Here is a 12380-nt window from a genome sequence, read left to right as displayed (position 1 = left end):
GGTACTCGACCTCCATCCTTGCCTCTTCCCCCTCTCTGATCATAAGCTTATACGGTTCACCATCCCTTCTCCGACACCTCGCCCCCGCTTCCTCCGAGAAATCACCTTCCGTAATCTAAAATCCATTGATCCCCACCATCTCCCTGACCTGCTCTCCACCACTCTCCCCCTGGACTCAACCCCCATCTCACCTGATGATCTCACAAACCATCTCTACTCCACCTTGTCTACCTCCCTTAACACTATGGCCCCCCTCAAAACAAGAACCGTAACTTTCAACACATGTTCACCCTGGTACACACCTGCACTTCGTAAACTGAAACAGACTGGTCGCCGACTTGAACGACTCACAAAGAAATCATCTCTCACAGTCCACCTTGAAGCTTACAAACTCCACCTCACTGACTACAAAGATGCCCTCATTGCTGCAAAATCTGCCTACCTCTCCTCCATATTCACCGATCCCTGACTAAACCACAGAACCCTCTTCTCCACAGTGGGCAACCTCCTCAAGCCTCGAGCCAACACTCTCCCTACCTCTACTCCGGATCTCTGCAACTCATTCCTCCACTTTTTCGCTGATAAAATCAGCACCATCTATCAATCTTTATCCCCTGTACCCGACTCCCCAGCATCTACTCCACCACCTACCACGGCCCCTCCTTTCAACATCTCCACTGACCTCCTTACCCCTCCTCCACACTGCTTCCTCTCCCAGTTTGACCTGGTCACCCCTATTGAAATCTCCAAACTCATTAGCTCTTCCAAACCCACTACCTGCTCCCTCGACCCTCTCCCCACTCCCCTGCTGAAGTCCTGCCTCCCCGTTCTCTGCCCCTACCTCACTAATCTCTTCAACTCCTCATTGTCCCCTCCGCTTTCAAAAAAGCCACTGTCACACCAATCTTAAAGAAACCTGGTCTTGATCCCTCCTCTCTCATTAACTACCGCCCAATCTCAAACCTCCCCTTTCTTTAAAAAACCCTGGAGCGTATCGTTGCGTCACAACTTCATTCCCACCTCCTTGCGTATAACCTACTTGAACCCCTCCAATCTGGCTTTCGCCCCCTCCATAGCACAGAAACTGCTCTCCTCAAAGTCCTCAACGACCTCCTCACCTCTGCTGACACTGGTTCCCTCAACATCCTCATCCTCCTCGACCTGAGTGCAGCCTTCGATACAGTGAACCATAACATCCTGCTCACCAGACTCAAAGACCTCGGCATTGAAGGTTCTGCACTCAGCTGGCTCTGTTCCTACCTTTCCAACAGATCCCACTTCATCTCTCTCCATAACCACACCTCTGCTACAGGCACAGTCACTCAAGGCGTTCCCCAAGGCTCCGTACTCGGCCCCCTCCTCTTCATCATCTACATCCTCCCCCTTGGTCAGATACTCCGCCACTTCAACCTGGACTTCCACTGTTACGCTGATGACACCCAGATCTACCTCGGCACCAAATCCCCCCACAACCCCCCCCTCTCCCATATCAACTCCTGTTTGTCAGCTATAAAAACCTGGTTGCAACATAACTTCCTCAAACTCAACAGCGATAAAACAGAATTCCTCCTCATAGGCTCCAAATCCACACTCAGCAAAATCAATAACCCCACTCTCACCATCGACGGCACCACTGTCTCCCCATCTCCCCAGGCCCGCAACCTTGGCGTGATCTTTGATTCCACCCTCTCCCTTGAGCCTCACATCCGCCATGTCATTAAAACCTCCTTCTTTCACCTCCGCAACATCGCCAAAATCAGACCCTCTCTCACACCTCCCGCTGCTGAAAGACTCATCCATGCCTTCATCTCCTCCCGACTGGACTACTGCAACTCACTTCTCCTTGGCATCAGCTCCACCTACATCAACCGACTCCAACTGGTCCAGAACGCAGCCGCCCGACTCATCACCCACACCAAATCCTGGCATCACATCACTCCAGTCCTCAAACAACTTCACTGGCTTCCCATCTCCCACCGGATCACCTACAAAATCCTGATCCTCACCTACAAAGCCCTCCACCATCTGGCCCCCCCATATCTCACTGACCTCCTCTCCCCCTACCAACCCTCACGGTCCCTCAGATCCACATCAGCCGGTCTCCTCTCCATCCACAAATCCAACCTCCGCAGTTTTGGGGACAGGGCCTTCTCCAGGGCAGCTCCCAGGCTCTGGAACTCCGTCCCCCAACTGATCCGCAATTCCGTGTCCCTCACCATCTTCCAGTCCCGCCTCAAGACCCATCTCTTCACCTCTGCCTATCCTTAGCCCCACGTCCCCCTCCCTTTTCATCTGTGCTTGAATTGCCTCATATTGTGTTTTGAATTGAATTCTGTCTTTAATTTGTGTACTAGTCATGTCTCTACTATTTATTTCATTCCGCTTACATGTTTATCCTCTACTTGCTAAATTTTTGTAAGGTGTCCTTGAGACTCTTGAATGGCGCCCATAAATAAAATTTATTATTATTATTATTATCCTTTTGCAGACCCCACTCTGGTTGAATTAATTAAGAACGAATCACTACAGAATGTATGACCACGCCAATTCTCAACTCCTGGGAGGAGTGGTTTAACCCTTGTGTATTTATGCTGGCTATGCCAGGTCAAAAAAACAAAATGATCGTATAGCTCTGTAAAGTTAGGCATTCCTGTAGGAAGTAAAGCTGCACGCATGCCCCAGTTTGCATTGACAGTGCTGAAGTGGAGAGGGTCGAAAACTTCAATTTCCTAGGAGTCAATATCACCAACTTCTCCTGGACCACCCATATTGAAGCAAGGACCAAGAAGGCATGCCAACACCTCTAATTCCTTCGAAGGCTTAGGAAGTTCGGCATGTCCCCTACAACTTTCACCAACTTCTACAGATGCACTGTGGAATGCATTTTATCGGGATGCATCGCAGCTTGGTTTGGGAACAGCTCCACCCAGGACTGCAAGAAATGCAGCAAATTGTGGACGCAGCCCAGCCATCACACAAACCAACCTCCCTTCTGTTGACTCCATTTATACCTCACGCTGCCTCGGCAAGGCCAGCAGCACAATCAAGAACGAGTCGCAGCCTGACCACTCCCTCTTCTCCCCTCAGGCAAAAATGCACACCAACAGATTTAGGGACAGTTTCTTCCCAGCTGTTATCAGGCAACCGAATCATCCTACCACAACCAGAGAGCAGTGCAGAACTACTATCTAACTCTTTGGTGACCCTCGGACAATCCTTGATCAAGCTTTGCTGGCTTTACCTTGCACTAAACGGTATTCCCTTATCATGCATCTATACACTGTAAATGGATCAATTGTAATCATGTATTGTCTTTCTGCTGACTGGTTCGCATGTAACAATAGCTTTTCACTGTACCTCGTTATATGTGACAATAAACCAAACTGAAATATCATACTGGAAATAGGTTCCATTTCAACACCGATAACAAAACCAATTTAAATTTTTTAGTTAAAGGTAACATTTTGGAATAAAATTTAAAGATAATATTTTGAAAAAATAAGTGAAAGTCATTTCTCAGTTTTTCGGTTTGCAATTACCACACAGTTTTGAAAAATGATCACACATTACAAACTTCAGGACACTTTAATTGTGAGACCGAAGTTCAGTGAACACATTCTTTAGGGATGACTTGGATAGGGTACTGTCGAGATTATGACCAGGTTATCAATCTGGATAACAACATTTGCTGCAAGAGGGAAAATAGTGGGCTGCAAAACCAAGTTTTTACAAATCGTTAGAAATATGCTGCACCACAATATTTATTTCTGCAGCCTTTTCTATTGATTGTTCCTTTCAATAATTAATATATAGCCCAAAAGAGATTATTGAAATTCGTGGGCTGTAACAGATCAAGAGATTATAATTACAACAAAACCAGAAACAAATTGCAAAGGGACATTAATAAGATGGGAAAAAAATTGATTCACTTTTATACAATGCCCGTGGGGCACATGCAGATACATAACATGATATACAGAAGTGGTCAACCTTCCCTGCTCTAGTACCATGGACTCTAAGTTATCATTAACTTACTGATAGGTTTATTTTTAGTTTCTGGACCCTTCCATAATTCATCTGGCAGGAGTGGTATGTGTAAGAACTAAAGGGCATGTCCAACTTACGTGTCCTTGGCACGCAAATTACGTGACCTCGAGTTCGCGTTGAGGCGCACGGGCATCGAATGGCCGCGCGGGGCCGGTCCCACTTAGAAGCACGGAGGGGTATGTAGTTGTGCGCGACATCGCGCAGGGCTCCGAAATTTTTGTAATGAACAAAATCTTCGCGTGCCAATGGCCTGTCGCGGAACTGACGGCCAAAGTGGGACAGGACCAAGACGCAACGTCTCACCTCCAACAGCAGCAGAAGCAGGCAAACGATCGTCGAGCTCGGCCTGGGGCTCACGGCCGTTGCGGTCCGCATCCGCCCCCACTTCTACTCCCAGAGTGGGGCCAAGAAAATTGAAGATGAACACACAATGCAGGAGTAACTCAGCGGGACCGGCAGCATCTCTGGAGAGAAGCAATTGGTGACGTTTCGGGTCAAGACCTTTTCAGACTGAAGAAGAGTCTCAACACGAAACGTCACCCATTGCTTCTCTCCGGAGACGCTGCCGGTCCAGCTGAGTTACTCCAGCTTTGTGTCCATCTTCAAATGACGTCACGCGCTCCAGACGGCTGTGCGTACGCATGAAATCGCGCCAGACCTTAGCGGGACCTTCACGGCTCAACGCGACCACGAGGTCGCGTAATTTGCGTGCCAAAGACACGTAAGTGAGACAGGCCCTTAAAACTATTTAATGTTTGCTTTCAAGATCAGAGAGTTTATTTTAGTTTAGTTCGAGATACAATATGGAAACAGGCCCTTCGGCCCATCGAGTCTGCGCCTACCAACGATCACCCATACATTAGTTCTACCCCTTCACACAGTTTACAGAAGCCAATTAACCTACAAACCTGCATGTCTTTGGAATGTGGGAGGAAACCGGAGCACCCAGAGAAAACACACACGGTCACAGGGAGAACGTGCAAACTCCATACAGACAGCACCCGTAATCAGGATTGAACCCGGGTCTCTGGCGCTGTAAATCAGCAACTCTACCACTGTGCCACTGTTCTTCCCTTTTCTAATCTTTTGCGGAATTAATGACTGACAGCTTTAAATGGAGTCTAAATTATGGAAAATATCGAAAATATTCTCAAACTGAAAAAAAGGTACTTACATTGGCAAAGAGCTGCAGCATCTACAAATTTCCGAGGATAGACACTGTCATAATGGTTTCCATTTGAAAAGCATAACGAGACCTATTTGGAAGTTAGGAAAATAAAATCAGATATGCTTCCTGTAATCACATTCTAACACCATAAGGTACATTTGAAAGTTGACCAGGTAAGTTAAAATGTAATAGGAGTTCAAGATCCTTTCCCCACGTCCATTTCACATCTATTTGTAGCAGATGATGAAGTGGCTTTAGCACAGTTGCTAAATCTGGAAGGAACCATGCACAGAACTGCACCATCCCAAGGAATGATCGTAGCTCTGAAACACTGTTGGGTTTTGGAGCATTCACTATTGCTTCAACGTTCACCTTCACAGGGCGAAGTCCGTTGGCGTCTACTTTGAGTCCAAGGTAGACCACCTCTGACTGCGCAAATGCACATTTTCATTTTTTTGCAGTTTGACATTGTGGCAATTCAGTCGAGTGAGAACTTGCTCAAGGAATTCCAGATGTTCTACCATGCCCTCTGTGAATATCAGTAGGTCATCCTGGTTGCACACAGAGTGCGGAATGCCTTGTAATATTTTATCCACGACAGACTGGAAGATTTTTTAGGAGGATTTCACGCCATAGGGCAGCTTTGTATATGAATACAGGCCCTTATGTGTGTTGATAGTCAAGTACCGCTGACTTTCCTTGCTGACATTGAGTTGAGCGTAGGCGTGAGCTAAATCCAGTTTAGTGAAGACTAAGTTCTGCGTACAGATCTTGTGAGGTTGGTAACGGATATTGTTCATCATCAACGGCTTGGTTGATTGTAACTTTGTAGTAACCGCATAGTCAAACAGTTTTGTTGGCCTTGGGTACGGCCACAATTGGCGTTGCCCTGTTACTCTGGCCTGTCTTCACAAGTACTCCATTCCACTCTAACCCGTCAAGTTCTTCCTCTACTTTTTGCCTTGGTGCATATGGTACAGGTCTTGGTCAACAATACACAGGTTTCACATCTTGCTTGAGTCGAATGTGCGCAGAGTACCCTGTTATTCCCGTGTAATTGTCGGCAAAAATTTCTGCATGTTTGCTTATGACGTTTTCATGACGTGATTTGGACAAATCAATGTTGAAAATGTTCTTCCAGTCTAACTCTATTCTACTCAGCCAATCCTTTCGAAGGAGGGTTGGTTTATTTCTGTAGCTGGCCACAATGATGGGCAGTGTTACTGACTGACCATTATGCTGAACTTTACAGTTCATTTGTTCGCATGTCTCCAAAACTTCGCCCAAGTAGGTTCTCAGCTTGACCTTACTCTCAAATAATGGTGTCTGTAGGAACTTTGTTTCATACAGGTCTCTGCTCATGACCAAACAATCTGCTGCCGTGTCAATACACATATCAATTAACTGTTCATTAATCAATAGTTTAGTTCGAATGTCCTTGCCTTGGCTGGTTATAGGCTTATCGATGTTGGTTGCACAAATGGTGTACAACCCGAGTCCATTTCCATCTGGGTTCATCTCCAAGTTGTGAATTCAGTTCTGTTGTTGTCGCTTGTTTCCCGCAGGTTGTTGGTTTCCTGTTTTAAGCTTGGCCTGACATGCTGAGGCGATATGGCTTTTCTTCTGGCAGTTATAGCACTTGGCCATTTTGAACTGACAAAATTGGGATGAGTGATTACCGTTGCAACAATAACAACTGGCTGAACTCGGTTCCCCACCATTCTTTGGTTTTGGTTTAGTGCCTCTTGGTTTGGCCGTAGACACTGCCTTGTGACTGTAAACGGCCACTGCAGTCTCTGGTGGACGAAACCCGCGAGCATTCTTTGATGGCATCTCCATTGTGGTAGCATCTTGCATGCTTTCTCGAATGTAAGATCCGGATTGTTCACGAGTTTGGACTGAATTTGTTCATCCACTAGACCACAAACAAATTTGTCGCGTCCGAGGAAGGTTCCAAAGTTACATTGCAAAGTTAAGTTTATCAAGACAACAATGTACTCATTGATTGTCTCATTCTGCTTCTGGTTTCTAGTGGTGAATTTATAGCTTTCTGCAATTTCCAGAGGCTTTGGGTTGAAGTGCTCCTCCAACTTCATCATAATGTCATTGAAAGGCACGTCTTTTGCCTTTATGGGCGCAAGGAAATTCACGAGTGTGCCGTACACTTCAGGACTGATCTCCGTGAGCAGAATCGCTTTCATGCGTTCGCAAACACCCTTATTAGTTTCAGTCACTACTTCTCCTTCACCGCTAATCTCCATTATATTGTTTACTGTGAAAAACATGTTTGCTCTCTCCATATAGGAGCTGAACCACTCTCTACTCTTGTCGAAAGTGCTATCGTGTCGTTCTCTTGTTTTTTTTAAAAGTCCGTTCAAAAACCCCGATTTTCTGCCTGTTCTGGTGTAGCAATTCACCTAAAACTTATCTGTACAAAGGCTATACAGCTTGAGGAACTCAACAAAAAAGAACTCGGTCTAAAATCCTATACAATCCCAAGGACGCCATCTTGCCACTTAAACACAATATAGAGATGGCCTGGCAAAAACTCTACGATTTGTACAGCTGCTGTTTTAAACTACAGTCCCATGCACAGAAGGATCTGCGGCCTATCGTGTCCAGCTCACAAACAACTGCGACACAGCTCCGTATTTGCTGTTTAAAATGTTAAACAATACTGCATGTTGCAAAACAGTCCTGCGCTGTATTTAAAGGATGAGTTCACAAACTCTATCCCGTCCTTGTCGCCAATTTTGTTATATTCCGGACGGCAGAATGAAGAACAAGACTTACACACTGGTTGCCTGGATCACGAGAGAGAGATGTATTACCCAGCATTTCCTGCTTATATTGAACACCAACTCATTAACATACACATGAATATGTATGAATACATTACAGTTGGCAACATATAAAAGTGCCACAGTAGCCAGTGTGGGGCCTTGACTTTTTACAATTTATATAAATGACTTGAATGATGGATTAGTAGCTAAATTTGCTGATGAAACCAAGATAAGGAATGTACATTTTGAAACAGGAGGTTACAAAGGGATCAAAGACAAATTTTGAATGGACAGATCTGGCAAATGTAGTAAACGACAAAGTGATTGTCAAATGTTAGACATGCTTAGCTTGTATTTATTTTAACTTAGAGGAGGAAGAGTTTCAACTTGATCGAAACATATCATACCATGATGGTTCTTAAGATGAATGTAGAAGGAGAACACTAGAGACTGTAGATGCTGGAATATTGAGCAAAATGCAAAGTGCTGGATAAACTCAGGTCAGACAGCATCTGTGGAGAGAATATACTGGCAAAATTGCCTGTCCAATCTCTCCCTTGTCTGGCCCATTGAGTTCCTTCAGCACTTTGTGGATGGGGTGAGAACATTTCCTATTGTGAGTGAAACCAGAACCAGGAGCCACAGTCCAAAAATCAGCTGTCTCCCACTTAATGCAGATGAGGCAATGTTTGTTTTCTTTTAGTCAGTCCCAAGTCTTTGGAACTCTCTTCCTCAAAGAGTGATGAAACAGGAGTCTTTGAATATGTTTAAGGCAGAGGTGTAGATACTTGATTAGAGGGTTAGTGGTTGGTTCACTTACTATTACACAAATCCAATTCAGCACCTATATATACACTGCAAGACACAGCAAGCTAGGACAATAGTGACATAATTGAGATAATCTTGCTGCTGCACATTGAATCCCCACCCAAATCAGATTCAGCACCTTGATACTTCCAATATTTTCCCCAAGGTATTGTTCAATCAGGACAAGCACGGTTTCATGGGCTGAGAGAGAACAGTCGATGATAAGCTGGAAGCAGTTTCCTTGCCTGTATGTCATCTGATGCGATGAGACATCCTGAGGTTTGCTGTCAATATTGCGGGCAGGATATTTTCTGGAACAATGATGAAGGAATCTGACCTATCCAGTATAAATAGGTATGATTCTGTTTAAATACATTAAGAATTTTCCTTGGGCGATTGGAAAGAATAATCTGAACAAAAAGTGCTCACTCCACCTCGCCCACTGGGAAATTTCCTATTAAATTGGCATAAATCATAATACGGGTATTCTCATGCTTGGCCCAATGAAACTTTTAGATCCTCACCTCAGGCAATGTATAAAATCTTCATCCACCTATTAAATTTGTATTTGCACAGCCATCTAAATAACATCAGAAGCTTTACTCTCCCTGGTCCAACCCCGATTCATGAATGCCAAACATTTAGAAATAACAAATTTGCATTATTTGTTCATGACTCAAGATTTCCCATAGTGCTTTACAGCCAGTCAAGTAGATTGAAATGTCATCATTGTTATAATGTTGGAAACGCGGCAGTCAATCTACACAAAGCAAACTCCCACAAACGATAAGAAACTAATGACCAAAAAATCTGGTATAATGATGTTAACAGGAATAACTAATGAACAGGATGCCAAGAAGTACTTGCCTGCCCTTCTTTATATGAAAAAATGTGTAATGGGACCTGTGACCTTTAAGTTTAACAAAGAAGAGTAAACACCACAGCATTTTTAATGGCCCAATTCCAAAGTTTGGCAATTCAGACAGGCTACCCTGAATCACTTAACTGACTATATAAGCCTATATAATATGTACTCGTCATATCTTTTCTTAAGGTCACTTTAAATGATTTTATTATGTTTTCTGTTAGCTCACCGTGTCCGGAAATCCATTTTCAGTAACTCGGGCAGGAGGTCTATTTGGTTCCTGGTAAATTATAAAATCCCGCCTAAAAAGTCAAAAGAAATTTAAAAAATTAAAAGCTTGAACCATCCAATGACTAACAACGGTATTCTGTCTTTCTGTACAAATCGAAACATAATTGCTATCATTGCCTCAATTGTTTAGGGTATGACACTATAAACAACAAAGTCTCAAGAATCAAAATCTGCATCCATTTACATAATCTCAACCAGGCCATAATCATTCAGATTTTCATGTCCAAGAATCAAAAATTAGAAATCCTGCTGGTTGCAAACTCCTGCATGTGGGTTGTCATTTAGCATGATGAGTATCGCCCAAGATGTCTTTTATATATGCTACTGCTAATGGTCATTTGAGAAAGAACCAAATGACACTCGGGGATCATCTATTAGTCAAAGAGTGATACAGTGTGGAAACAATCCCTTCAGCCCCACTTGCCCACACCAGCCAACATGTCCCAGCTACACTAGTCCCATCTGCCCCTGTTTGGTCCATATCCCTCCAACCCTGTCCTATCCATGTACCTGTCTAACTGTTTCTTAAATGTTGGGATAGTCCCGGTCTCAACTACCTCCTCTGCAGCTTGCTTCAGACACCCACCATCCATTTTGTGAAATTTCCTGAATTTGTAACATAACCTAATTAATACTAGCATTGCAGAAATTATTTTTTTCCCCCTCACGTTTCAGCATCTTTGAGAGTAATCATGAAAAAGAGGAGGAAATTGAGTGCGGCATGGAAATTCAGGAAAACAGTTGCCTCAATAGGTCATTGTTAAATAGGTTTTAGGACCAAACTCACAATTAGTTGTTTGGATCCAAGTCATCATTCAGACTAACTCAGACGTGGTAATAAAGGTTTGATCAAACAATTCAAACTACAGGTCAGTGACCTTAAAATCACTGTGGTGGGCATCCCCAATATATACACCATGACTATTCTACACCCAAATCCTCAGCACGGTAATATTAGGAACAAAAAAAATAATGGTTGTGCTGTAAAAATTGTTATTCCAGATGAAGTAATTAAAGTTTTCAACACGAGTACATGGTGGCACTTGGACCACACATTACTCACTTTCGATCCAATTTACAAACTCTTGCCAATTCCATTTCCCGAAAGAGAAACCACTGGGGAATCGTGTAAAATATAAGCAACCTTCCCCCAATTAAATAAGTAATAATTTGCACTTATATAGTGCACACATCGTAGTGAAAAGATTCAAGGCATTTCATAGAATAGTAATCAGTTAAAATGTTGAATTTTGCTAAACTTTGAGGCAGATCACAGAACTAGTGCACGCAGCCTACCTAGCCAAGGCTGACCAGCAAGTGTAGATCTATACTAATCCCTCTTGAGTAGCACTATACAGAGAGGTGAGGAGATAAGAAAGGGAAAGCACAGTAAAATTTGTATCCAAAACAATAAAATACAGTCAAAGGACCAAGGAAAAGCATACAATTCTGCCCACAATGGAATCTTTTTTTTTTAATAAATATTTTTATTAGAAGCAATGTACAGTAGTATAAACCGTGTATAACGTAATACATTCCGTGTCCAACTTCTTGTTTTAAATTTAATAATAGAAAAGTAACAGAAGGAAAAAAGAGAAAGAAAGAGAAAGTTAAGTAAAGTAGTGATATTGATAGTTCATGAAAGAATAGATAGAAAGAACCCGTAAAGATATAAAGAAAGAGAAAAAAAGCGAGAAAAAACAGAAAAAAAAGAAAACAGAAAATAAATTAAAAAGGGAAAAGGGATATACCTGCTTCATATCTTTCCACACCCCTCACCTAGTTCTGAAACAGTTAATTTCCAGGGTTATGTTGCACCATATACTTGAAATAAGTCGATAAAAGGAGACCAAATCTTTAGGAATTGGTCTGCTTTACCTGCTAGGACGAATCTCATATCTTCGAGGTGTAACATTTCAGACATGCTTGAAATCCACATTTTAAGCGTTGGGGTGGGTGCGTTTTTCCAGAATTTGAGTATAATTTTTTTTGCAGTTATCAAGCCATAGTTAAGGAGACAATTTTGGAACGAAGACAATGGAATCTTAAATACACTGTACATGTCACAGTCACGGCAACATTGAATGCCACCACCCCAGCACAAAAACAAGGAGTCTCAATTTTTAAACCCTTACTAAGCTATTTTTTTTAGCTAATTGTTTTTTTGGAGACAATAGTATTTTGTTGCATTTATAATTATCTACTGATTTGTTCACAGAAAGAAATCAGTACTCAATCAGTTCAACTTGGCAGCAACATATCCTCTCTGCTGACCATCAGCACAGGGCCATCTCAAGGCTGTGCTCAGGCTGTTTTTCCCTTCCTTATCTCTTTACTAACAACTACGAAGCCGAGCAGTAGATCTCCGAAAAAGGTTAGTTCTGACCAATTTGATTAAATTTACGGTACACAAAAAAGC

The 12380-nt window shown here is 43.0% G+C and overlaps 1 protein-coding gene across 4 annotated transcripts in view; it reads right to left on the bottom strand.

Moving 5' to 3' along the window:
- The window catches only part of otud4 (OTU deubiquitinase 4), a 70448-nt gene that overhangs the window by 40637 nt on the left and 17431 nt on the right, over positions 1–12380 (bottom strand). For 3 of the 4 annotated variants that reach the window (XR_004411420.1, XM_033018071.1, XM_033018064.1), the window contains exons 5-6: positions 9900–9972; positions 5222–5303 (exon numbers count right to left, since the gene is read on the bottom strand). Coding sequence is in view for 2 of the 4 variants with exons in the window: in XM_033018071.1 (XP_032873962.1) it covers positions 5222–5303; positions 9900–9972 (155 nt within the window). In the remaining 2 variants the exon portion in view is untranslated. Of the gene's footprint in view, positions 1–5221; positions 5304–9899; positions 9973–11257; positions 11354–12380 lie in introns of those variants that run through there. The other variant, XM_033018080.1, reaches the window with a different exon arrangement.

The sequence above is a fragment of the Amblyraja radiata genome, chromosome 1 (genome assembly GCF_010909765.2).
Source record: "Amblyraja radiata isolate CabotCenter1 chromosome 1, sAmbRad1.1.pri, whole genome shotgun sequence".
NCBI lineage: Eukaryota > Metazoa > Chordata > Chondrichthyes > Rajiformes > Rajidae > Amblyraja > Amblyraja radiata.
The sequence above is the reverse complement of the archived record's forward strand: the minus strand, read 5'-3'. Positions and strand labels throughout refer to the sequence as shown.